Source organism: Neopsephotus bourkii, unplaced genomic scaffold (genome assembly GCF_033783945.1).
Source record: "Neopsephotus bourkii isolate Nb327-2 ecotype Australia unplaced genomic scaffold, CSIRO-AGI_Nbou_v1 NB_1280, whole genome shotgun sequence".
Lineage (NCBI taxonomy): Eukaryota > Metazoa > Chordata > Aves > Psittaciformes > Psittacidae > Neopsephotus > Neopsephotus bourkii.
In genome coordinates, this window is record NW_026901765.1 from 14,404 (window position 1) to 39,908 (window position 25,505).

Sequence of the window (25,505 nt, forward strand, 5' to 3'; positions counted from 1 at the left end):
TACATACACTATCACCTGATGGGAGAAGTGGATTCTCTGTAAAAGCATAGAGTGTAGGTTTTGAAGCTGCAGTTTCCTCATTACCTAATGATGTCATTACAAAACATCTGTGTAAGTCAGTGTGACAATCTGTATAGTCAGGGGAAAAAAAATACTGTTTATGTGCTACTATCTGCATTATCATCAATGTAAGTATTTAAAAACATGACTTGGTTTCAAGCCTTGCTGTGAATCAGTAAGGCACAGTCTGAACACAGGGGAAACTGCCTTTATTAATTTGTGTTATTTTCAACAATGATTGATTTAACCATTAAACCCCCAAAGTCTTGACTATTTAATAACTACTGAAACAGCCAGACCTTCCCAGCCCATTTCATATTCTCCTGAAGCCACTTTAGAGCAGATGTTAGCTCCAAGCTGTAAACTTCTTCCATATTAACATTCATTGTCATATGCTTAAGAAAAAGCTTTGGATCAGATACACGAGCGGCCTGGATCAGTCTCTCCACTGCTGCCTGGTAGTCACTGCTATCCTGAACTGTCTGATGTGCGCATCTGTAAGTGAATTTTCACAAACACAAAGTTAGGTACCATACAGGCCTTGTGTCACTTGCCTGATGCTTTATACTGGCAACAAGATTACAAAAACATTAAAATAATGTCTAAGATTCACTTCACTTAGAGCACACTATGTCCATTTCTAGACAAACTTTAGCTTATTATTCTAAATAATTAAAAAGTTAGGAAAAGTGTATTTTAAAAATATTCTACAATAATGAAAAGTAATGGGATTGAATGCTAGTGCAAAGTAGGTCTACAATAGTCAGCACGTTTTATGAAGAAATATTTGACTTGGCTGGAAAATTCAGTGAAGGAATGTGAACCATTTTATAAACTGGATATAGCAAGAATTCATGCACATACTTGAACCCAAAAGGATTACTTACTTTTGGTGTGTAATCATGTTTGGAATAAGGATGTGCCCAAGTCACATGCCTACATTTTTGCAAAAGCAGAACTTACCCTTTAAACAAATAAGGAGAGGTGCAATAGCATACACATGAAATTGAGGTAAAATATTTATTGTTTATCAAAAGAACAAAATAAAAAGAGATGTATTCTCTGGGAAGGAAGACAGGGTTCTCAAGTTTGAGATGCCCCTGCTCATATTTCTTAACAAATATAGCTTTTCTATACAGTATCACATTTTGATGATGAGCCAGTCAATCTCAGAGAAAAAGGGCTCTTGAGAAAAACAAAGTCTGGGTATAGTTTAGTGGCATTGGTTGGTGGTTTATGGACAAACGGAAAAAGCAACAAAACATATTTTTATCTGAAGGTATGAAGTCTCACAGAAATAGGAAAAACTAAAAAAAAATCAAGATATCCACTATAAAGAGAATCAAGTAAATCGGCTTCACCTGCTTTCCAAGAAACAGCCAAGAAATTTCAAGATTAGCTATTTGAAATGAGTAATATTTTGACAGTGCCCTTCTGCTGCACTGCTTAACCACAACACAGGGTTCTATATACCAAGATATCAAGCTATCCTGGTTTTGAAAATACAGTACACTCTTAGTGGGACAGACATACTCAGGGAACGCAGGCCAGTATCACTCTGGAACAATTACTTTTCTGCTATACATATGTAAAAACTAATGACAATAATAACAACACCTCCCCATCCCCTTTACTGTTCTATAACCAGTTTAGAAACAAGGATTAAAACCAAGTTTAAACCCGAACATTGCCTTTGCCAGACAATGGAAAATAAGCTCTCTCATTAATTACATGATCATATGAATAAATACCATCAAAATGACATACATCTGACAACAAACCTTTTCAGTATTATTTGAAGAGTCTGACTAGTAGCCATTGGACTTTGAATATCACTGGCATTTGAAACAAGAAATATTTCAATGGCCAACAGCATCTCCACCTCTGATAGGTAAGATGGAACCGTCAGAAGTTTGTGATACAAATGTCCCTGCAGTGGTGGTGGGTAGCAACCCAATGATAAAGCACCTGAGAGTAAATGCAAAAATGCATGGAGTTAGGATTACCAATACTGAACACAGCTCTGTTTTCTTCAGTATGTGGCTAAGAATGTGGATGCCCCCACCCCCAACCTTGTAATGGATTTTACTGTTTCACCTGTGAAACGGCCTGATTGAGAAGACAGCAAGTAGTATTCACTTGTAATATTCACTGTGAGAAAATGTTACTTTTATCAATTAATATTATCAGTGATGATTAAAAACCTCTGCCAGAAATCTGGAGACTCCCAAGTGCTAATAACACAAGTACAATTTAGGACAGGTCAGACAGCAGCTTTATTAACTATGATCACAGTGAGAAAACGTTTGCACAGCATCTCCCCCTTTACTCCCGTCTTCTGCCAAGTGACTCCAGAGACCTAACCTATATAACACTTCAGGAAAAAACCGAACCCCAACCAACTGCCATCCCCAAACCCCCAAAGAAAAGGAAAACCAGTAATTTCAATGTTAACAAAGCTAAGTATCCCAGGAGGGCTGGACTCCATGAGCAGCCTGCTAACCACCACAATTCCAAGGCAGAATGAAGCAGTAAATAATGTGACAATACGGAGAGATGGCTCTTAGTGGACCCTATCAGAGTGGCACACCCAGTATAATCTTAGCACAGAAATGGGGAGTTGAAAACAGACTTTTAGTGGAAAGGGATTTTCTTTTAGTTAGGATAAATTTCTTTGCCAGACCTCTCAGATCATAAATAATTTTACCACCACAGCTCTAAAGAGAAGTATAAAGCAATCTGATTTGCCTAGATGACAAAGTGAAGATGATGCACTTTCTAACCATTTCAAGGTTCACTTTTTTCTTTTTTAAATTCTGGAATGAAATGTAAAAATTTAATTTTATCAGAATTACATTTATTTCATGCCAGGTAGTATACACTGATTTGTATTTTCAACAGTTATTTCCCAATAAGCATTTTAGTTACAAATAAATACCTGATCGTAACACAGAAAGTACCTTTTGCTTATAAGTATACTCTTCCCCATTTCCCCCCAACATACTGAGCAAAGGATACTGTTTAAGAAGCAACTTACTTTTGTAATAGGTCCTAGCTTTAGACCACAAAGAACTTCTTCCCAAAGCTGTAATTAATTGTCTAAGTAAAAAAAAATCAATAGCTATGTTTTTTGAAAGCATGAAGTCTACTGCAGAAGATGAGACCCCAAGGTTCTTGCTCTCAAAACAGGCACTTACAAGCTTGTTAAAAAGGCAGCTGTACTGAGAAACATCTACAGTATCTGAAATGAAATGGAGATTATGAATTATGTCAAATGCAAATCTAATTGAAGAAACATTTCTCATCAGTACCTACATGAAGACTCTTGCTTCTATCTGTAAAATGGAACAAGGTTTAGGTAACCTATGATAATGCTTTACTCATCAAAAGTCTTTTCATTAAGTCCATTTACATTGTGGAAGATAAGTGCTAAGGTCCAAGTAATAATTTGCTGCCAAAACCAACAGGATCAGATATATTCACTTGCCAAGCCTATAAATACAATCTTCACCTGATCTTCTCAGACTTAAAATCTGCACCAACAGAAACAGCTTTGGTGCTTCAAGTTCTGCTTCTCTTACTCTGAATTGTTCACTTCCCCTCATCTGTCCCCTTCTTGGCAGGACTGAGGAGCCTTGCATCCACCTCATGCCTCAAACACCTAGATCCTTTTAGGATTCTCTGAGCAGATGGCCTTCCAACTAAACTCTCCTAATATACCTAAGAGCACACACTGGCAATAGCACTGAGACCTGCTCACAGGAATCATCCCAGGTTTCCTTAGTGGAGCCTTAACTACACATCTCACCCTGAAGTGGACATCAAAAACTTGTTAGATAAATTGAGCCCAGAATAGTACCCAGTCCTTAACATGGTATGTAAAAGAAGCTTAGGCTAGCTTAGGCTAGCTAGCTAAGTTATAGAAAAAACAATGCATTCCTCGCCTCGATGATACCCCTGTTTTATCTTACTGTATAGACTGTGTATGATCCTTAAAAATTTAGTGGGTCTTTCCTTTTACCTTGTGTAACTAAGCCAGTCGGAGAGTGTTCAGGTGTATAAACTGTGTGTGTGTATGTACATGCATGTGTGCATGTGCAGAAAGAGGTGCAAAATACTATACATATTTTAACTGACACTACACGCTTTGGGAGGAGTGGGAAAGGGGGGGGTCTGCATCTAAAACTATCTAAAACTGTCTTACTTCTCCAATAATTTTAGCCTGAAAAATCAATCATCATCAATCAATCAATCATCTGTTGAATTTTTAGCTATTAACACAGTACCTTTTTCTTTACTTACCAGAATGAGTTTGAAAACCTGGTAAGTTCTGCAGAACTTCCAGTGCCTGCCTGTATAAACTCCTCCTCAAGTATTTGTGCGCTAGTGTACATAACAGATTATGTCGACTGAGGATGTCCATTTTATCACAGGGCCACAATGGTGTATTTGTGATCCACTCTGACTCTGTGGCAAACAACGGTGCAGTGTTAATTCTATGAACTGAAACTGTTGGATGGTGAGACTTTTGGCCATTAAGAGTATACTGTAAACTGCAGCAGAAAACAAGTTGCAGAATTTCACAGAAAATGCAGTTCTAGTTATGAATAATGTGTTCCTTATCAGTAGTACTTCTCAGATGGATTCTCCGAACCTTTACATTATATATAACCCCTTTTATTAAATATCACAAAATTAAAATGGACTGCCAGTGGCATATATGTGTATATAAGTATCTGTATGAAACAGCAAATTTAGATCATCAATATTACTTTACAGAACACCTTTTACTAGTTTGTATTTCCTATTCTCGTTTATATTTCATGTTTCATCCCTTTTCAGCAAATCAGAATTCCAAGAAGCCTGTAATTATGCATCATTTAATTGCAGAAATATTGCACTATTGTAAAGCTATTTTACTAAATGGGATACTGCCAGGTGTAAAGGAACAGTGCACTGACTCAATCCTAAACATTTTTTGACACTGCATGTCACCTGGCTCAAAGGCAATCTACTTGGGGCAGGGTCACTTTCCAAGCTGCAGCCCTCCCTTACTACAGTAGGCTTTTGAGTAGAATGGTGTTGATGGCAGACTACTGTGACAACTTCTCTGAAAAAGATTTAGTGTTAGTTATAATATTTTTTATACATATTAAGAAAACTGAGCAGTTAAGATGGATCACATTTTATTTTTGTTGTCCCAGTATTATTAACTTTATTTAAAAAAAAACCCACAGAGCATCTTATAATTTTCATCTGTAATCTGTTCTAGGAGAGTGTTCAAATTTAAGTCAAAATTCAGTTTAAGACAAACTTACCTCTCAATACCCATGTTGCTCCATCCAAACTTCCTGTTTTAAGATAAATTTCTGCAGCTTTATTAACAATTTGGCATCTTGATGCTAACTTCTCTGCACCTATGAGTCCTTTCAAGACTGTAAAATGTATCTGTAGCTCATGCAACTTATCCAAAACCTTCCTTCCCTAGCATGAGAGGGAGAAGGGAAAGGGGGAAGGTCAGAGGAAGCAATGATATCAGTGGATGCAGAGTATATTTACATGAAATATAGCAGATTTAATTTGGTGATACAGATTTACAGGCATCAGTTTAGTTATCCAAACGGAAGTCAAAACCTGAACCCAAGCAATCAAGCTTCTAGGTTGCAAGACAAAGTTCTGATGGGCTCCATAGAAGGTTAATGCTCAGAAAGACACAATGAAATGCTTTGGGCCAGCTGGATAATTAAGAAGTATTAAGATGGTGGGGAGGCAGGTAACACATCCAACCATTCAACTAAAGAAATACAGTTTAACATATAGAAAGACTCATGACTATCTAGATGAAAATCTAGAAATGACTCTTTCTTCCAGTCAGGTTCCTATAGTCCAGTATACCTTTATCCACTGGAGTACTTTGTGATAAGAATACATTACACTTATCCCAATCCTTCCAGTGCAAATTCTGTCTGCTTCATTATGTTGTGAACTTTTTGCTACTAAAAAGAAAAACAACACATTAAAAAAATGGTACATGCAAATGCAATTTTAAAGAGATTCCACACTTGAGAAACACTGTAATTGTGAAAATATTAAACATATTTGCCATTAAAAGTAGTAACTTCCTAAGTCTCAACACGGAAAGTCGGATAAATAATTACAGTTTATTCAGACACTTTCACAGTAATTCATCCATGAGATGCTTGGACATGTAATGGCATAATTTAGTAACATCATTATTTGTACAGTAAGCTTTGCGTTTTCTGGGACCATGAAGAAATGCTGGCAATTACAGAACTGACTAATTACAAATTTTTCCAACCATATTACACAACCACTTTGGAAGCACTGTTGGCATTCTAGAGCAGTGGTCTCCAAAGTAGGGCATGAGCACAACAATCCATCTGGGTATGAGAAGAAGATATATTTTTGTACCATTAAAAAACAAAAATATTTTTAAAAGTACTGCTTATTTCATATTATCTCTTATTTTTAATTTCTATTTTTGTGTATATTTTATAATGTATTTAATACACTGTGTCACAACTGAAAGCTCTGATAGCCATTCTATAATATCGAAGTCTGTGGTTGGAAAGGTCATGTTACATATCTGGAATAAATATTCATCTTGTTTTAGTAGTTAATACAGATTTAGAAATATCTGAGACATTAATTATAAAATGCTTTAATATCCCAATGACACTTTGCTGAGCCTCAGTTTTCTGGAAACTCCTTAGGAAGAAGGATACAGTTATGTAAATGAAGGGGCATAGGGTGGAAAGGGGTGAGAAAACCTGCAAGAACTCTTAAGGAAACTAGAAGGTGGTGTGTTCCCAGCCCTCACATAAATGCTTGGTTCTTTAGAGAATGAAGTAATTCTGAAAATCCATATTAGAAAAAAATTAAAAAAGAAAAAAGTACAAATAATATACCTGATGTAACCCTGTTCAGTGTGTTTTAAAATACACTAATACAGCCTTATTTACAGCTGTAAAGTTTATTTATGCTATTAAGAGTTTGACACTTCACATGACAATACTTAAATACATTTGCCTTTGCCCTCAGAAAATGACATGATTGAAAGACCACCAATTTTGCTCCTATTAAAAGACCACTAATACTGGTTTCTCTTCTTGATTTCACAAAGCTCAAATGCTCTTCATTCAGAACTTCCTTTAAGTGTAAGCACTGTGGATTTTACTTCTACTAGAAAATGGCTTCTATTGAGCATTCTGGCTGGTTGTATTTGCTCCTCAAGAAATTCTTAATATTGTAACATATAAAATTAACTAATAATCAGAAAACAGTTTATGAATTTGGTTCTTTATCACTTTAAAAACTCTACAAAGTATAGGGATGAACAAAACGCATTTCTTGCATTTTAATTTTACCTGCATCAGCAAAGTCACAAAAAGGAACTTCTAGTCGGTCTGTCTCAGAGTCTTTGGTTAGTATTTCAGCAATACATAAAGACAATTTCTGAAGATCATCAGAATGTTCACAGCCAGTTCTTGCATTAACAAACAAAGCTCCCAGCTTGACCCAATCTTTCTTTTCCTTGCAATGCTGCAAAGGTGGCAACGGGTAAATATAAGTCAACCTGCTTCCAGAACACTGAACAGAGACCGTACTGAAATATGAGAGATGCACCTGGGATGGACTTAAAGCAGAGAAAAGATGCTGATGAAATGCTACTGCCAAGAACGTCCATGTTCAATATGGCACAGTTACATGTTTCCTATCTAGCATGGACTGCTAATCATGTATGTCCCTCCAAAAATTCTAATTTTTTCCATTTATGTCACAACGCCAACTGGGGAAGCTCGTAACTTATTCATCCATTTACAAACTGTCATTTATCCAGTATTTTACTAGGTTTTGTTTTTTTTCCACAATGCATGCCAAGTTGACGGTTATTTTCTGTATGAATTAGTCTTTTGCTTGTCGGATCACGTCATGACTGTGGTGTTAAAGGAGTAAAAAAAATAAATCAGTCCTTGTTTTTTCCTTCTTAAATTTTCATCTCAGGATCTGTGTAGTAAGTGTGGTAATGTGTAAACTTGTAATATGCAAAATATTATAATTGTGCAGTATAAGTCATCTGCTCTTGAAAATGAAAGATGTAAGCCTCCAAGAATTTTTAATGACACTGTCTTATTCTCTAAAATACCTCCTTAGTATTTCCAATTACAGCCTTTTACAATTGTGCCTTTTAAAACTACGTATGAATTCTGTCTAGTAAATAATATATTCAGTATTTGTTTGGTGAGGAATGATGTACTACTTCCAATTACAAACACAACAAATGTTAAGACATAGGAAACAATTATTAAGACATAGGAAACAATTGTTTAAAGTTACAAAATCTTTGAATTAGATATAAAACCAAGATAAAAACTGCAAGTATGTAAACTAGAATACCAGCATCACAAAAAAGCCACAGTTTTTCCCCTGCATGTTAATCTTTCCCAAACATGGCTTTGCATAAAAATATTTTATTCAAATCTCAAGATACTTAATAATAAAGCCTACTCATTTAAAATTACGTAGAAATTGCTATTTTTGTAGATTTTAAAGAAGACATGGTTTAAGCATTCCAACAAGCTTGAAGAATGCATGCACTGTACCTGAATTTCAGCCACTGCCAAGTTGAAGTCAAAAATCCAGTTCTTTTCAAAATGTCTTTCCTGAAATCTTCTGTAAGAAAAAAATATTAATACTTAATTTTAACACATCCTATTGAACAAAATGCACTAGCAGGAGGCTATCAGCAAATTATCATATATGAACTAAAAACTGATGTGAATTTTGATCCTATTTACCACACACTATGCAAACTGGATACTGAAAACAGACATCTGCAATCATGCAAAGGAAGCCAGTCTCAGTAGAAAGGTTAACTGAGAAGGTATGAATAATACTTTCACTCCGCTAAGTAAATGCAGAACTGGATTGTGCATATTTCTGACATACAGGTAAAAAAAATTAATTACATGAAAGAAAATGCTACTCATCTTCAAATACCTGGGAGCATGATATTTCTGCTGTCACCACTGAATGAATACATCTACCTCATGCAACGCTATCATGTAGAGATACGTAACCTACATATGAATGAGTTAACACATGTAGCTGAAGCAGCACAGCTGCTCAGTCTTCATAGATACAGACTGTTTCTCAGTTTGTGCTGAAAACATGCACATACTGAGGCAATCTGGAAGGGGGTCATTCCTCTGTGAATGAGATTCTTGATCCAAAAAGTGATAAAAATTACCTCCAATGTGTGTGGTAAGTTGGATGGTGAGACCTGTGTCTGAAACTATGGCAAAAGTATGAAAAGCACCGAATAATTTCTACAATGCTTTCAAATGAAAAAGTGATGGCTTGTTTTCACACAGTAGATGCTGCATATTTGGTTTTCTCTAAGAATCAGAGGTTGCTTTATGAATCTCAATTTAGTTTCTCAGCTTGTGTGTGAATGTAAGATGCAGATAATGAGAAAGACAAATCTTGTGCAGGTGATGGGGAGACATCAACATAAACAGTTTTGGAAGAGATCTAGGCTGTGATTTCACATTTTGCCCAGCGTCATCCAGCAGTACTTAAAAAATGACCCTCCTCCTTAGGAATGCTGGCACAAGTGTTTATGTAATTCCAGAGAAAATGAAACTAGAAAACTACTTCGGGTTATAACTAATCCTCTTATTGCCTAAAAGGGTTGTTTATTGTAGAAGTAGTGCTTGCTTATGTAGGCCTAAATGATATATTAAACCATGATGTCTCTAATTTGACTGCAGTTATATAAACCTACAGCACAGCTGGGAACAGATTATACAATAATTATCAGTATGGAAAAAACTAATCATAAGTGTGGTCAGAATCTAAGTTTTGACTTAATAATCCTTGATCTTTGAAGCACAGAAAACTGACAGCACTTTAAAATACAATTACACATGATATGATAGTATTTTCATCCGGAACACTCGTTTTCTAATTGCCTTTTAAAGGTATACATGAGTTTATAAAAATAGAACCTAAAGAAGGAACTAAACAGATATAAAGTAGCTCCTTAAAGACATACCTGGATTTTATGTTCAAAACAGTATTTAGTTCCTGACTGGAAACTTTCAGTTGGTGAAGGAACTTAATAATACAGTCAAAATGTGCAGACTCAACGAACATACCAGCACCCATGAGCTGTAATAGCAAACAGGGGGAAGAAAAGTAGGCATACAAAGAACTGTGACACATATTTTAAGATGCAAGTGGCAAATAACAGTGGAAAAAACACGTGATTGAATCTCAGTCAAAAAATAAGGGAGAAATAGGAGCACGCACCACAAATTCAGCTAGTCATAATGTAACTAAAAAAAAAAGTACTGAAATAATATTGAAGTGATATGGTTGAATTTTAAAACAGGTAAAGTTATTTCAGAAATTCCAAACTCATACCTTACAAAAGGTACTGATTAACGTAGGCACAGCGTCTCTTATATTCAAAGAAGCCACATGCTCAAAAACTTTCAGAAGAACATCTACAGCCGGCTAATTTAGACAGAAGAGCACAATCAGTTTTACAACTCTGTTCAATTAGAAAGCTTAGGGTTTTTATAATATTTTTAATTGCTCTTTTTACCCTCCCCAAGATTCGAGTATCAGAGTAAAATCAAACTTACAAGTGGCACAGTACTCAAAAAACTCAGAAACGATGGATCAGGGGTTTAAAAAAATGGAATTTTTATATTACACATATATATACACAGTATAAATATTTTTACGTATTTGTGTAAGGTCACCTACCGGTGTACTGATTTGTACAGTTACATTCAATATCTGAAATACTTCATGCAACAAACATTTCTTGAGTAGAGAAACCAGAAGATCATTCAGCACTTCAGAAGCAAAATACACACCAGGAGTAACTTCTCTGTAATATTTCACAAATATTTGGACTGAAAAAGCAATTAAATTAATTTCATTTTGGGGTAAACTGATGGTAACTATTCAAACAAGTTATTTCCTTAGATTTTAAATTCAGTGTAACAACCCTTTATTATACAGGATATTATGGGACAGGGATAGGGAGAAAAATGGATGAAAGAATCCAGTTTGAATACAGTGTTAGCCTTGTTAGACCCAGACTGACTATTCTGAAACATCTCATGTCACTGAGTTGAACAACACCACAAGCCCTTTAACTTTCAAGAAAGCTCAGCTAATTTGGTGCAGCACCAGAAAAATGCACAAGACCAGGTTAGATTTAGTAAGTGCATTAAGGTAGTAAGCCCTTTCTAGACATGAAGTTTTAGAAAGTGAAGTGCAGTGTTATCACATTGGATGGTCTTAGAATCTGTTCCAGTCCTAGCCTTGGTAGAGACGTACTGTGTAGCCTGCTGATACCCAATGTTATTTGCATTTACAATGTTCTGTATTTCAGCATGGGAACATACTACACAGGGTGCAACTGGATCCCATGTTCACATTGTGCTATGCTCTAATAAGCTTTCATAAACTTAAGACTGCTTAGGACAGGTACAAAACAAATGACAGACCAGACTGAAATTCAGTCCTTTGTGACTCATCTCAAAAGCTCAGATGGATCTGGATCAACTACAGTCTCTAGAATGTGTTAACCATAGTTGTTTGCATGTAAAGTAATGTGAAAGGACAAAACTAAAGCTGTTTGGGTGCGCTTCATTTCAAGAGCTTAATTCCAAAGTTTCTGGATTTGTAATATTTTGCCAGGGTGTTCAAAGGCATCTTAACAAAACTTTGTTCTGTTAAACCTCCTCCCTTCTGCAGTTGCTCATTTCTGCTCTCAAGTCTAGTTCCATTCAGGCTAAATTAATTTTCTGTGGATGTAAGATTCACAATGACCTGACAAGATAACTGTGTATCTAAATACCTAGCTTCAATGAGCAACTGGAACAAGAGAACATGTGGATTGCATATATTCCTTCAAAATCAGCATTTCTTACTCTCTGTTGAGAGCCTATTTAATTTGCCTTAAATAAGCTAAGTATTAAAGATACATCAAAAGCTACTACATCATACCTGCACGTCTTAGAAGGCCTGATTCTTTGATAGTAATGTATGCTCTAAGTATTGTCATGCAAACCTAGAAAAAGGGGGAAAAAACCCATAGTAAAATGTTACTTCAGTTTATGCCAAACAAGGAACTACTCACAATCATGAGCTCTATAAGGAAACAAACTTTACATTGCTTCTGTTTAACCCACACATGCTGACAAACAGTGTAAGAAAGTATTTGAGTCTGTAGGCAAAGGCACTGTTTAAAGGACATAAGGTAGACGAAATGTTTGAAAAAGGAGCTGCTGAGACAAATGCACATGCGTGTGTGTTTGTATATACTCACAGCAAACAAAAAATGAATTAGAAAATAGTTACTTTGGAATTAGCATAGATGTGGCATACTGTAAACAGTGAGAGAAAGGGAAACAAAGGTGAAAATGGGATAAACAAAAATTACATTAATGTACCAACTGAGAAGTCAAAGAATCACCTAGAAGTGAAGCTGGTAACACTGGTAGTCACAAAGAATTACTCATAAGGACATAAAAGAAAAAACTCGGAACTATGTTTCTTACATAGCAAATGAATTATCATCAAAGCAGAAGATACTGGCTTGTGGCCAAGACATCTTTCCTTTTGAAAAATCATTAACCTATTCAGATCTTCAAGACAAAGAACACAAAGACCGTATACGTAAGTATGTTAAACACAAATAAAGCTTACTGTTTTCATTTTGAAACATCATGTTGAACTATCATCCAAGATATACCTTTCAGAAAATCATCGTTAATATATATGAAGTGTCACTTGGCAGTGAGTTAACTCATTTAATCCAAACCTACAATCCCAGGTGGCTGAGGGCATTTCCAAAATAAGCTTTAGCACATGCTTACAGTATGTAAATTAGTTTGCTTTCTTTTGCAATGTGTTTTCCTCCTTCTTTGGATTGACTCCCCAAGAAAGCTAAGATTGCATCTGGAGCTCTGACTGTTCCAAGTATTAGTGAAATTGCTTGGAAAATCCAGTTGTAGTAATATTTAATCATGGGACATGTTAAATTACATTTATAAAAGAAAGTAAATGTGTTATTCATTTACAGCTTCTCTAGAAGACTTCGGCTGATTTAGTTGTTTCAATTTTAAAAGATGTAACGAACCTACAGATCATGTAAAAATGTGAGAATCTCTAATAGATTTCAAATTAAAGTACATAAAAGACAATTCCTATTTTCAAAAGGTGGTATAGATGACACTATTCTGCCACCTATCAGTTGATTCCACAACTCATTTACATGACAATAAAAAGCATAATAAAGGCCTGTTTATCTTTTACAAGCAGCTGACTATGCAGTAAAACACAGTTCTACTGAAGTAACACAAAGGTGCTTAAATCAGAAAAAACAAGCACCAGAATTTATGAAGTCCTTCAGCATCCCCCAGTTTGTACTCTTAATGTTTAATATGGGGTAAAAACCCCATGCTGCAGCCTTTTGCTTACTGAGATCAAAACCAGGATCCTTTGTACAAGAGATTCTGTTTAAGAACCCTGTGGCATCTTTGAGACATACACTCCATGTTAAATGTGGCTGAAACTAACCAACAGGTTAAAAAACTATTTAAAGGTGGTTAGAGACAGTAGTAACAGGATAGTGCAACTTTTAGGTCTCATTTCTTTAGGAAGCCAGATTAAAAAATCAAAACAAAACCAAATCACACACACAAAAAAATCCCCCAAAGCAAAGCCTCCCACAAGACCCAAAACCCAAAGAAAACCCCAAACCACAATAGGAGCATACACCCAAGGCCCTGAAGTTGCAAGATAACATTAATGAAGACATAAATCTTCTTATTTTATATCCTGTTTCCAGTTAGAAGTTCAAGAAATCACAAAAAGTAAACATTTCTTTTGTGGCTATGAGTCCAAAAAGGTTAATGAGCAAGGTACACAAAGCTAAAATAAAATCCAAGAAATACAGTTTGCGTGAAGATGTGTTTTCAAACTGCTTATGCAACTGCACAATTATCTATGCTACAGTCTGAAGTGTCATTCAAGCCAAATTGCATTTCCTATCTTTCCAGTTTATGCCCACTGCCTCTTATGCTTTGACTGGGCCTCACTGACAAGAGTCTGGTTCCATCTTATTTACCTCCCTTGCCCCTATCTGATACTGATACACATTGTTAAGATCCTCCCCTTTAAATAATTTGTGGAGAGTACTTAAAACACAGTCTTACTAGTTTGGTTTACTTTGCCTAATGCAAAAGAGATTTCACTGTTTGAAACTAAAGACATGTTAAAAAAAAAAAACCAAAACCTGGTAACCTGTAGAACTTGCTGAGCTCAAGAGTGTGATGACTTTCAAAACGTATGTTTTTATGAATGAAATCACTGCTGTGTTGTGTGATCAGTGAAATTCTAGTAAGTTATGCCTTAAAACATCGAACAGTTGATTAATGAAAAGGAAGGAGTATCCATTATGGGGAAAGGTACTTCTCTCTGAAAATTCCTGTAACAATCATCACTGAAAACGCTGTACTAAGGAAGTGGTTTTCATAACAGCTCCTAAAGAGATTTATTTCCCATGCAGTTGGTGATGTTGCTGCTTTACCTGTCTTCCATTTATGTACTTTGGTGCCACCATGAGGTGCTTGGCCTACTATAGTTTTTAAACGGACAATTCTAAAAACAAACAAACCCACCCTGAAGTAGACTTCGAGACAACCAGGAAAGTCAGGCTGAGTTTGGTGGGCAGAAAAGTAAGTGTGCTGGAGTGCTGCACCACAGGTAAAATAAAATGAAAGAGATTTTTAATAGTTTTAGGCATATAATTACTTAATGTGCCCATATATAATGAATCATCATAATTCATACAAACTAGCTGAAAATTAATTATATTCTCTATAGCCTTCACAGCTGAGTAAAAGGGAAAATGTCCCATACAGAATTACTGTTAAATGAGCTCAGTATTTTTAACACGTCATACAAATTTCCAAAGAGGTTACAAAGCACTAGAAAAATATCTTTTTGAGATTTAAGAAGGAAAAAAGAAAACACTCAGAAAAATAAAACCAAATTACAATGATGTATTTTAAAATTTGACACAGTATATTTATCAAGGATATGGGTAAGCTCCTTTTTAAAAGTATTTATGTCTAACAGGTTCATGACAACTTATTTTTTTTACGTTTTGATTGTGTCATTTTTACTTACTGACACCAATGATAAAACTGTACTTGTATCAGTAAGATGGCAGATGAGAAATAAATCTTGAAAGACCTGATCATGACAAGTTTAGGCATTTGGTTTTGGTTAGTTGTTTTATTACTCCTGAGTGATTTACAGAACCACCTAAGTCTTGGCTTAATACAGCCAAAATCTTACATGACAGTACAATTAGCTTGTCTTACACAGTTTCTAAGTATTAGAGAGTCATAATTTCTTTGTTAGATGGTTTGAAAACACGCCTACTTTGACCACCTCTGGAAAAATATTTTGCTTGTAAATATAATGAGAATTATTGCTACATTTAAGGAGATTACAGAATCTTTGAACAAACATGCTGCTGTTTATTTACTTGCAAAATGTAACATACCATAGATGGTTTTTGATTTTAAGAATACATACAAAGTCTGGGTTTGCTTACAGGTGTCCAGTGCTTGGGACAGAAATGCAGAAATGTCTCAGAATCTCCCCATTCTACTATTCTGTATGTGTACAGCCTAATACTTACTCTTTCACCATTTTCTTAAAAAGACTAAAAGTTCAAAATTCTACCTTAAAAAAACAAACCCAACCCCCCCCCCCCCCAAAAAAAAAACAACCAAACAAAAACCCCACAAGACCAAAAACCAAAACTTCACAAGACTTGAGAGGAAGAATTTCTGAATTTTTGATACATCAGGCTCTGAAATTTGTTCCCTTTCTGCATATAAATGAACAAAAGAGATGTTGTTTTGCATTTAAAAAGTGTCCATGCTTACAATCTGTCTTTTTTCTATGAAGCTCTTTACCTTTTCATCTCCTTGTTCAGGAACATGCCAAAACCAACATTTTGCTCTTTCACAGCCCCGCAAAGTCATGAAATAAAATCTGCAATATTTACGGGGCAATTCAATCATCTTGAGAATCTGCTGGACTGAATGAGAAGCCTAAAATAAAACAAGCAGAATAAAAGCCACAAACAATATTTTTTTTTAAATCAAACACACAGATTTTCTTGAGAATTTCAAAATTACAAACAAAAGCAAAAAATGTGTGATCTACAACTAAACCTTTGAAACACCCTCATCTCTATACTGTACTTGCAGCATTTCAAAGCAGACCAAGATCAGTCCTTTGTCACATGTTAGTGTCTAATACACCAAAAATATGTCTTGAAGACCACAGACAGAGAGAATGCAAGAACTGCCAAACGAGACAGAGTAAAGAGGATGAAGAAACATGACAAACTCCTGCATGGCTCTGCATAAGAGTCTGAGGATTCTGGGGCATGAACTTCCTTCACCATTTTTCAGTGCCCAGCATAATGGATAATGCAGTCTGTCTGAAACATGATATACCTTGTCTGCTTTCCAGTTCGACAAAAACAAGCCAAAAAAGCATTATCTGATTTTGCTTAAGCTGGAAGTATAAATCTACAAAGCTCAATTGTAAATAGCTGTCCCCTCATCACTGATTTTGTTCTCAGAAATTGTACTTACTCAGTGTTAATGTCTTTAGAGGAGTAGAAACATAAACTTACATAGATTCGTAATTTCTTACTAGACACATGGAGAGTTGTCTGAATATCCGTAACAAAATTAGTGCCAGAGGATCAGAGATCATTAAGGATTTAACAACTCACAACTGCACTTTTTTCCACTTTCCATGTCTCAAAATCTCCAGAATTTTGCGATGGCAGTAAAATACTTTTTCCTGAAAATCTGTAATCTAAAAATTATGATGAGGGCAATAAATGGATCATGTAATAAAATATATCATACTGAAACCACTCTCATTTATCTTTATTTCCCTTACATTTATAGTTCGTTCAAATCACAGCAATGATTAAAGAAAATTTGATTAATACAATCTAAGGCCAGTCATTTGTTACAGTTTTCTTAATTATCCTAAAATCGAGACTTAACACAAACTTTAAGAGTAAACACATTTAAATAAAAACTCTGCATCTTTATTCAGGGTTTTAATCTAATTTACAGAGAGAAGGAAATAAACCAAATTGAAATATCCAGAAGTTTTAATTTGAAAAGGAGATAAAAACACAACTAAACCCACTTTATCAGTCATCTTTGCATTCCCACATCAATAACCCTAAAGTTAAACTACTTTTCCAAAACTGAAACAAAATCTTTCATACTCTATGTTTTAAGCAGCACAGTATCAAGCTTAAGACCAATGTAAGTTACTGGTTTCTTAACTGTAAAACTTGTTTTTAGAACTATTATTGATAAAAGATCTCTTTCTCTGAAAAATAAATAGTGTTAATGGAAGATAAAAGTTCATATTTTCGACTCCACATCTAAAGAGAAACAAGAGCTTCTGAATGCCTTGTTTTCTAGGGTTTCCATCTGGTCCCTTCAAAGAAGAGGCTATTCAAAAGGCAGAGTGTGCTTAGCCCTTTCTTACAAACTATAGTTTCTAAAGACCATCCAATGATGGTGCATGCTGTACTACAGACTTGCACTAGGTACATGGTTCTTAATCTGCATGTCTTTCTAAAGAGGGAGGCTATCACAGTATAGGAAGGAGAAATATAATGTAAAACAATTAAATACCTGAATGTCATGTACTGTCACAGCTGTGTAACTTTGTGCAGTGATGGTGGGCAACTTGGTAAATTCAGGATTGGATGACTTTAGTGACAGGCAAAAGACCCAGGACAGAGTCAGTCACTAGCTGCAGAACAAAGCCACTGGGAAATTGATCTTAGAGGTCTTTCCTTCAGATTCTTGCCATCTCCATGGCACAGAGTTTATGACCAGGTCTTTGCAAGTTTGTACTCTCCTTGCCAACTGTATGTCAGATTTGTAGGGAAGCAGGCACTGAAGAGAACTAGGTCAGTCCTGCCTGCATAGTTCTAAGGGGAAAAAGGTTGTTTTACCCTCTCCTAGCACAGAAACTCTTGCTTTGGCAACAGTTTAAAATGATTTTAAGAAGGAATATTTAGAAGAACTCTTCATAAGGTGTATACACTTTCGAGGCCAAAGACATGAGCAACTTCAAACTCCTACAGTCTAGAGACATATTTCACAGTTGCTTTTTATCGCATCTGTGTTTCTTGCACTTCCTGACAATATAGTTAGAAATAGTGATGAAGTCGTTCTACAAGCTCAGACTGGCAGTATAATTTGAAACTAAGCAAGAGCCTCTGCCAGTGAGCTAAATTCTGGAAATCCATGTTTACAAACATTCATGTTAACCAGTAACTCTAAAAACATTAATTCCCAAAACAGCTGTTGCAAAGAAACAGAATATAGTATATATCCATAAGCAATCAATTCCTGTTTATCTTGTACACCAGATAAAACTATGCTTTTATGTAAGGCTTAATGTTAAGAGTTATTCTGTGCAGAGAAAAAGAGAAGGAAACTTTGACTACAGTTCCATTAAATTATTATTTCTCTGGTGGCAGGCACACTTTTAAGAAGTATCTGTCCCAGGTGTGAAATATTCCAGGTCAAAATTAAGTACTGCTTATTAAATCTAGGATCATTTCCTTGATCCAGACTCGTGAATATCTTGCAAACATTTGAACTGGCATAAGCAGCAAAGTTCTGACCTTTGGCAAGCTGGGAAAATCCCTTAACCAAGTTTTGCCTACAGATAACAACCAATCAAGAAAATCTGCAGGCACGTTCCCTGTACCATTCAAGTATCAGAGAACCATGAACACCAACAGAGAATGGCTGCTATTTGACCCTACCAAATAGGATCCTGCAAAAAATCCCAATCCAACCCAAAAAACCTGATTAACCTCTCATCTGAGAGCTTGCATTTCTGCTTCTATGTATGGAAACTAAAATAAACTCCAGCCAGTGCCTTCAGGAATTGAAGAAGTTCCTTAAGATTTTATAGGTAAATAGAACACACATAAATTCTGGAAGGTTCACCAAAGCAGCATATGATACCATTTGTCTTGGCTTCCATCTCTGTAGTTTCACCGAGGACATTTATTTTTGGGGCAGGCAGTGGCAATCCTGATAGCAATCCACAGTTCACAAGGTCTTTGTATTTACAGTCACTGCTGAGTATTGAAAAACAAAAATCTGTTTAGCCAAATTAAACAAGTGCTTCTCCCATATACTAAAAAACTAAAAAAAGGAGGAATAAGCACATAAAAATTGAGAATTGCTTCAACAATTGACACAACACTTCAAAACTTGATGTAAATTTAAACAGTAGCAGTACCAACAACTTTTATTACTCTCATTGCCTGGTCCAATTCGATTATGATCTTGCCTGAGATTATTATGTCTTTTAAGTGGATCTATATGAAATTCAATACATAATAAGGAGAAAAGATACCCATGAACAACTTCTAATTTTTTTTCACTCTGCTGACAGCAAGACTAAGATGATTTCTGTCACCTCTCAAGAAGCATCTACTTTTCTGCGGCCTGTTATGTAATACCTGTCAAAGTAATCCACAAAGCTTTTGAAATTACATTTGAAGAACCAACTGTTTTCTTTCCTAATAACTGGCTCTACTTGGCAGAATACTTAGGTGATTTCAAAGGCAACTCTGTTCTGTTGTCAACTATTCCCACATATGTACACTTCAGATAATTAAACAACTAAAATGTGATGTTTCCTGAAACAAGCTGAAAATACTGTTAGCTAAATGCTTAGTGATCTCTTTCTTATTTGTAAATAAAGCTACAGAAAAAAAATAACCCCGTTTCATGAGATCCTCCTCCACTTTCTCCTTTAATTAAGAATCTAGGTTCAGTACAAAGGACATTTCAGCCTGCTTACTGTTTGGAGACAGAAACAGCCCCATTAGGCCAAGATAAGCAAAATCTTTCCTAAATTGCACACTGGTTTTAATAGTTTCAAATACACATGCTACAGCAGAGAAGAATAAATTCTACCTAATAAACCAAAATTCTTTATTTTTAGTTCAGTTATAGTAGTAGTCTCCAGAGGAAGAAAAACAGAAAACCAGATCCGCAGATCTAGTTAATCAGAATTTTCAAGTCACCATGACATTTTTTTCTGCTTTCTTGTGATGCCAGCCTGAGATCTGACAAAACAGGATTTTCATAGCAGCTTACCTTCAGGACAACAATCTCAGCTCTGTTTTTAATCTAGACAAGAAACTACACACAATTTTGTGAGGAACTGTAAACTATACAGCTTTACAATCAACTTCCCTTTTTTAAGTAACAGGGTCATTAGAAGTGGAGTTTGCTAAATAAGAACAGTAACTATATTTCTTCTAGATGAAACTTTGCAATGGTAACATTTTTTGAATCAAACTAGAGATAACAGTTTGACTCCAAATGAAAGAATAAATAAATGCCTCTTCTCTAGCTGCACACATTTCAACTAAGGAAGTAATGCAGTATCACTTGCACATATTTTACCCAGCACAGTCTACTTTCCTACAGTATAAAGAACTATTTATGCTGCTATGGTAAATTTAAATGGGTATTTTACCAGAAGGAGGAGCCTGGAGCTCTCTAGTGGATTAATGAAAAGATGTAATATTCTGTATTTAACCAAATTCTGGTACGCTTCAAGTCTGTCACTGAAATGTAACTGGTGCTGGAAAAAAACAATACCCTCTTCTACGCTAGCTCAGGTTTCTCGATTATTGTGAAAATGACTGACATACCTGTTATTTCTCTTCTCATTACTTAAGAATTACATCACTTAAGTATACTTTTTCTACAAAGTCTTATTCTGCTTTATTTTTAGGCTGATGTTGAATGAAGTTTCTTAGCATGACACTTCAAGTTGTATGTACAACACTGTAAGCACAGTTTGAAGCTAGCAGAACAGCAGAGCACATGCTTGACTCCACATGCCATGTTTTTAAGTGCCTTTTTCTACTGCTGTTCAAATATCTGTCAGCCTGAATTTGAATGAGATCTTTCAATTCTTTCACCAGTTTAGGGAGAGTCCCAAGGGGCAGAAAAAAAGCTGAATGCTTCAACTGATTTTTTTTTTTTTTTTTTTTTTAAGTTCTGATAAGTGCTACTGTGGCTGGAGATGCATCTACACTCACATTGAGATATCAAAGCGAGACACTGGCATACAGTGGATGTATTTCATCACTAGCCAGAGGACAAAATAACCTCTATTGTCCTGTCAGGCTACAGCTATACTTGTCTTGTACTTTGCACAGTGAAACTGTATTGTTTCACATACGTATTTTCTTCATCACACAGTCACAATAATACAGAAAACCTGAATTAAAATGCTGATGGTGTTTCAGGAAAAACATCACTTTTCATTTGTACAATAACTAGGGAGTATCACAGGTTACATGAAGAACACAGTATATATACCTTTTTTCAGCTTCACCCTTTTTTTCTTCTTTAACATCAGGCACTCCATCTGCAAACCTGAACTATGAAGATATTTAAAATGTACTTTCAGATACAGCAAAGCATTATGAAGCCTCTTATACTTTACACTACAGATTTCAAAATGTTAGTGATCATTGGAAAGTATAATAAGAATCTTGACTGTAAGGATGGCACTTACTCTTACACCATCTTTTTAAACGGTGTGTTTAAAAAGAGTGGCAGTTTAAAACTGCCCTTATACCTTGTAATCTTTAAAACAGTGATTTTTAATTGGAAAAAAGGTGATATGATTGTCTTCTCTTTGTTCCCACCAGTAGTCACAGCAATTTTAGGGCCACTGCCCAATTTTAACTGCACCTGACAGATGTGTAGAAACTCACAAAAGACATTCCATCAAGTTTAGTGAAAACGTAAAGCTGTATTGAGGACAAATCTAAGGCTTTTTCTCAGCTGTGTACCATAGCATATAAGAAAAAAACCTCAAGTGTGTGGAGAAAAAAGACAGAACCTAACACATTTGGGTGTGAGAATCTGAAAGGACTGATACAGAACAAAGTCATGGAACCCTGGCTTTGTTTTTTGTTATTGATGAAGTAACTTGAACTTCACAAAATTTATGATAACCAAGTAATTACAGATGGACATGCTCTCAACGGATTTCCGAAATTCAGTTTACCAGTTCCCTCATATTTTTAGGGTTTTCTCTACGGTTAAGTGGTTAAGCTTTTGTCCTTCTCAAAGTATCGTGAACTGGAAAAAAAACATCACCTGCCCCATGAATGACCCCAAACAGCAGAATAGTTGCAACAAGTGTTCTGCCACTGCACTCCCTCTTCACATCCGCAAACCTAGTTTTCTGTCCACATACAGGAATAGATTTAGGCCTGTATTAATATTTTGTGGCTTAAATTGGGTAAAGTTTGGGGTTTGGGTAATATTAGTTTTACTTATTTACCTTTGCCCAACACAGCACAGAAAAGAAAGCATTACGACACTGATTTTACAAAGCCACAACTCTATGGTAGCCCCAGTGACTGACCTGGCAGTCCTGCAATAAGTACTATACTTACTCCAGTAACTGGAGTTAGTTACTCCACTTAGTTACTCCAGTAACCTATTCGAGAGACCCTTTTACCCTCCCTAAGAGGTCGGGGAACAAAATTCACTTTGTGAACGAGATGTCAGCAGCCCCAGTTCCATTTGCTGAAGGAAATGTTTCTACTCTGCTTTTCAATAACGATTTTGCCAGGGATACAGATTCCCTACTGTTTGATTACCTTATCCATTACTTACCAGGTTTTAGCCATGTGGCTTTTACAGTTTAACTTATTCAGTTAAAACCATTATCCACTCTTGAAGTAGTGGAAAGCAGTAAATGCTATCAGCAACTATGTCTGAGTAGCAGCAAGCTGTAAATTTCAATCCATTATAATAATAAATAGCATAAAACTTCAAGTCTTAAAAGACCTAGACTTACCATCTACAGAAAGGAAGACAAGAGAGAGTAGAAAGGTCAGATAAAGTCATTGAGCATGAAAATGGTTTAATGTTCCCTCTGAACTACCAGGTAGTCAATATGATAATGTAATGGCCTTTCTGCCCAAGTAATGAACCACAGAACAATCCTCCTCGGATGTATGACGGCTGTGGAGCTCCCCAGCTTTCCAATAACATGCCATCCTTCTGAGACAGTGTGGTGAGAAACATTTAACACCAACTTTTAAAACTAGTTATGTTACGTAAAAAAAGTCACATATGCACAGTAGTACTCTTAGGTATTCTCTGGAACAGTAATTTTCATATAACTGGTAATACAGAGTTGCTGCAATAATTGATATAACTATCTTGTTGTGTTTCAAATTTGAAAATGGGTTATTAGTAACAATATAAAAACACCCAAATTCTGTCAAGCAAAACTTACATTGTCAATAGCACAGTAACCTGTGAAACACCATATTCTTTTTTTACAGGAAATCAAAAAAATTGTTGATAAACCAACATCAGTAATTAAAATTATCCAACCACATGGACCATCATTTCCTAAACTACTTAGCAACAGAAAACATGATTTCTCAGTACCTTTTCGTCCATGTCAAAACTCTTCAGAAGTTCATCTAATTCTCTTGATTGCCCGTCTTCAAGACAGCTTTCAGTAACTCCTGTAACACTCCCAAGAGGACTGCTTCCTCTGGATGAGTTGTGGATTTTAGTGTCTTTAGCTGAAAATGTATAAACGCATTTTGTCTTTCCCAAGCTACAAGACAACAAAGCTTCTACTTCCTAAATATGAAAAAGCCTTAATACTAATGAGATTTAAGAAATCCTAGGACTTCCTGAATGTGAGATTTATTTGTAAAATTATTTCACCCTTAAAGCACAAATGCTTTCAAATATATATGAAATGGAACCTGTAATTAAAATTCTATCCAAGCTGTAGAACAGGTTTATTTATATAATATTTATTTCAGTATTTTAGAAACAAATTCGGTTAAGCTTTGTTATTAAAACACAGCCAAAGATACATATGGTAATTCTCAAAGCAAATAAAGAGCCTTTGCTGCAGAAGGGTGTAAGTTTATTGCAATGACATGATGAAGCCCTGTGTCCAGCAGGTCAAGGGAAGGGATTCTCCCCCTCTGCTCTCATGAAACCCCAGCTGGAGTACCTTGTGTAGTTCTGGGGCACCCAACGCAAGAGGGACATAGAGCTGTCGGAGCAGACCCAGAGGAGGCCAGAAAGATGGGCTGGAGTCCATCTGGGCTTCCCTATCTGGGGAGCACCCAGAGGTGCTCCAGCCCTCTGCTATGGAGACAGGCTGGAGCACCTCTGCTATGGAGACAGGCTGAGAGAGATGGGCTTGTTCAGCCTAGAGATGAGAAGGCTCATATATCTCATATGAGACTTTTTATCAGTCTTCCAATACCTAAAGGGGGCCTACAAGAAATCTGGAGAGGGACTTTTTGGAGGGACATGTAGTGGCAGGACAAGGGGGAATGGCTTTAAACTGAAAGAGGAGAGATTTACATTAGGTATTAGAAAGAAATTCTTTACTGTGATGGTGGTGAGGCACTGGCATAGGTTGCCCAGAGAGGCTGTGGATGCCCCATCCCTAGCAGTGTTCAAGGCTAGGTTGGACAGGGCTTGGAGCAATCTGGCCTAGTGGGAGGTGCCCCTGCCTCTGTCAGGGAGTTGGAACTGGATGATCCTGAAGGTCCCTCCCAACCCAACCCATTCTGTGATCCTATGAACTAAATTCAGAAACTCAAAATTCCTGTAATATAGTAAACACAATGAGAATTCAGCGTCATGAAATTTCAGCACCTTTTGCAGACACCACAGGAAACGAACAGAAAGTAACTGCAGCTTTCTGAAGCAACTGTGTATGTGCAATGGAAGAGCTCTGCATAGAGAAAAAATTCACTATTTCATTGTATCACATGAATAAATTTCAACTGCACCACACTGTCCACATACAGGAAGAATCAGATTATTACTGGAAGGGCTTTTATCTTAATAGTCACTGTTCTCTGTATAACCAGCAATGCAAGGCACATCTGCTTGAAGACAACGTTAACAGATGAAGAGTATTGATGTCATCCAGAATACATTAACTGTGGTAACTGTTGCTCTTCTCAGACTGTGAATCCCGTGAGACAAGAAGCCATGGCCTGACTACGTAATACAAGACATGAAAGCAGTAATGTCTATACATTCCTATGTATTTACATATTTCTAAATAAATACATAAATTGTGGGTAACTACCAAAACCAAGCACCTTTATTTTGTTCTGTGCAGTCTTTTAAAAAAGTCATGTATCAAACATAAGCTACTGCGTGCACTGTTAATCTAAGAGTATGATGTTAGTTTCTCAGATCTGCGAA

General features: G+C 36.0%; 1 protein-coding gene across 1 annotated transcript in view; it reads right to left on the minus strand.

Annotated features, from left to right (window-relative positions):
- Positions 1 to 248: 248 nt before the first annotated feature.
- The window catches only part of TOPAZ1 (testis and ovary specific TOPAZ 1), a 36,106-nt gene continuing 10,849 nt past the window's right edge, over positions 249 to 25,505 (minus strand). The window contains exons 5-21 of the mRNA XM_061365304.1: positions 23,703 to 23,842; positions 21,603 to 21,664; positions 19,218 to 19,333; positions 16,934 to 17,019; positions 16,101 to 16,238; positions 12,112 to 12,175; positions 10,858 to 11,009; positions 10,510 to 10,602; positions 10,139 to 10,254; positions 8,685 to 8,754; positions 7,449 to 7,623; positions 5,956 to 6,056; positions 5,379 to 5,544; positions 4,363 to 4,527; positions 3,098 to 3,301; positions 1,842 to 2,028; positions 249 to 555 (exon numbers count right to left, since the gene is read on the minus strand). Coding sequence (XP_061221288.1) covers positions 342 to 555; positions 1,842 to 2,028; positions 3,098 to 3,301; positions 4,363 to 4,527; positions 5,379 to 5,544; positions 5,956 to 6,056; positions 7,449 to 7,623; positions 8,685 to 8,754; positions 10,139 to 10,254; positions 10,510 to 10,602; positions 10,858 to 11,009; positions 12,112 to 12,175; positions 16,101 to 16,238; positions 16,934 to 17,019; positions 19,218 to 19,333; positions 21,603 to 21,664; positions 23,703 to 23,842 — 2,249 coding nt within the window. The 3' untranslated portion in view covers positions 249 to 341. The remainder of the gene's footprint in view (positions 556 to 1,841; positions 2,029 to 3,097; positions 3,302 to 4,362; positions 4,528 to 5,378; positions 5,545 to 5,955; positions 6,057 to 7,448; positions 7,624 to 8,684; positions 8,755 to 10,138; positions 10,255 to 10,509; positions 10,603 to 10,857; positions 11,010 to 12,111; positions 12,176 to 16,100; positions 16,239 to 16,933; positions 17,020 to 19,217; positions 19,334 to 21,602; positions 21,665 to 23,702; positions 23,843 to 25,505) is intronic.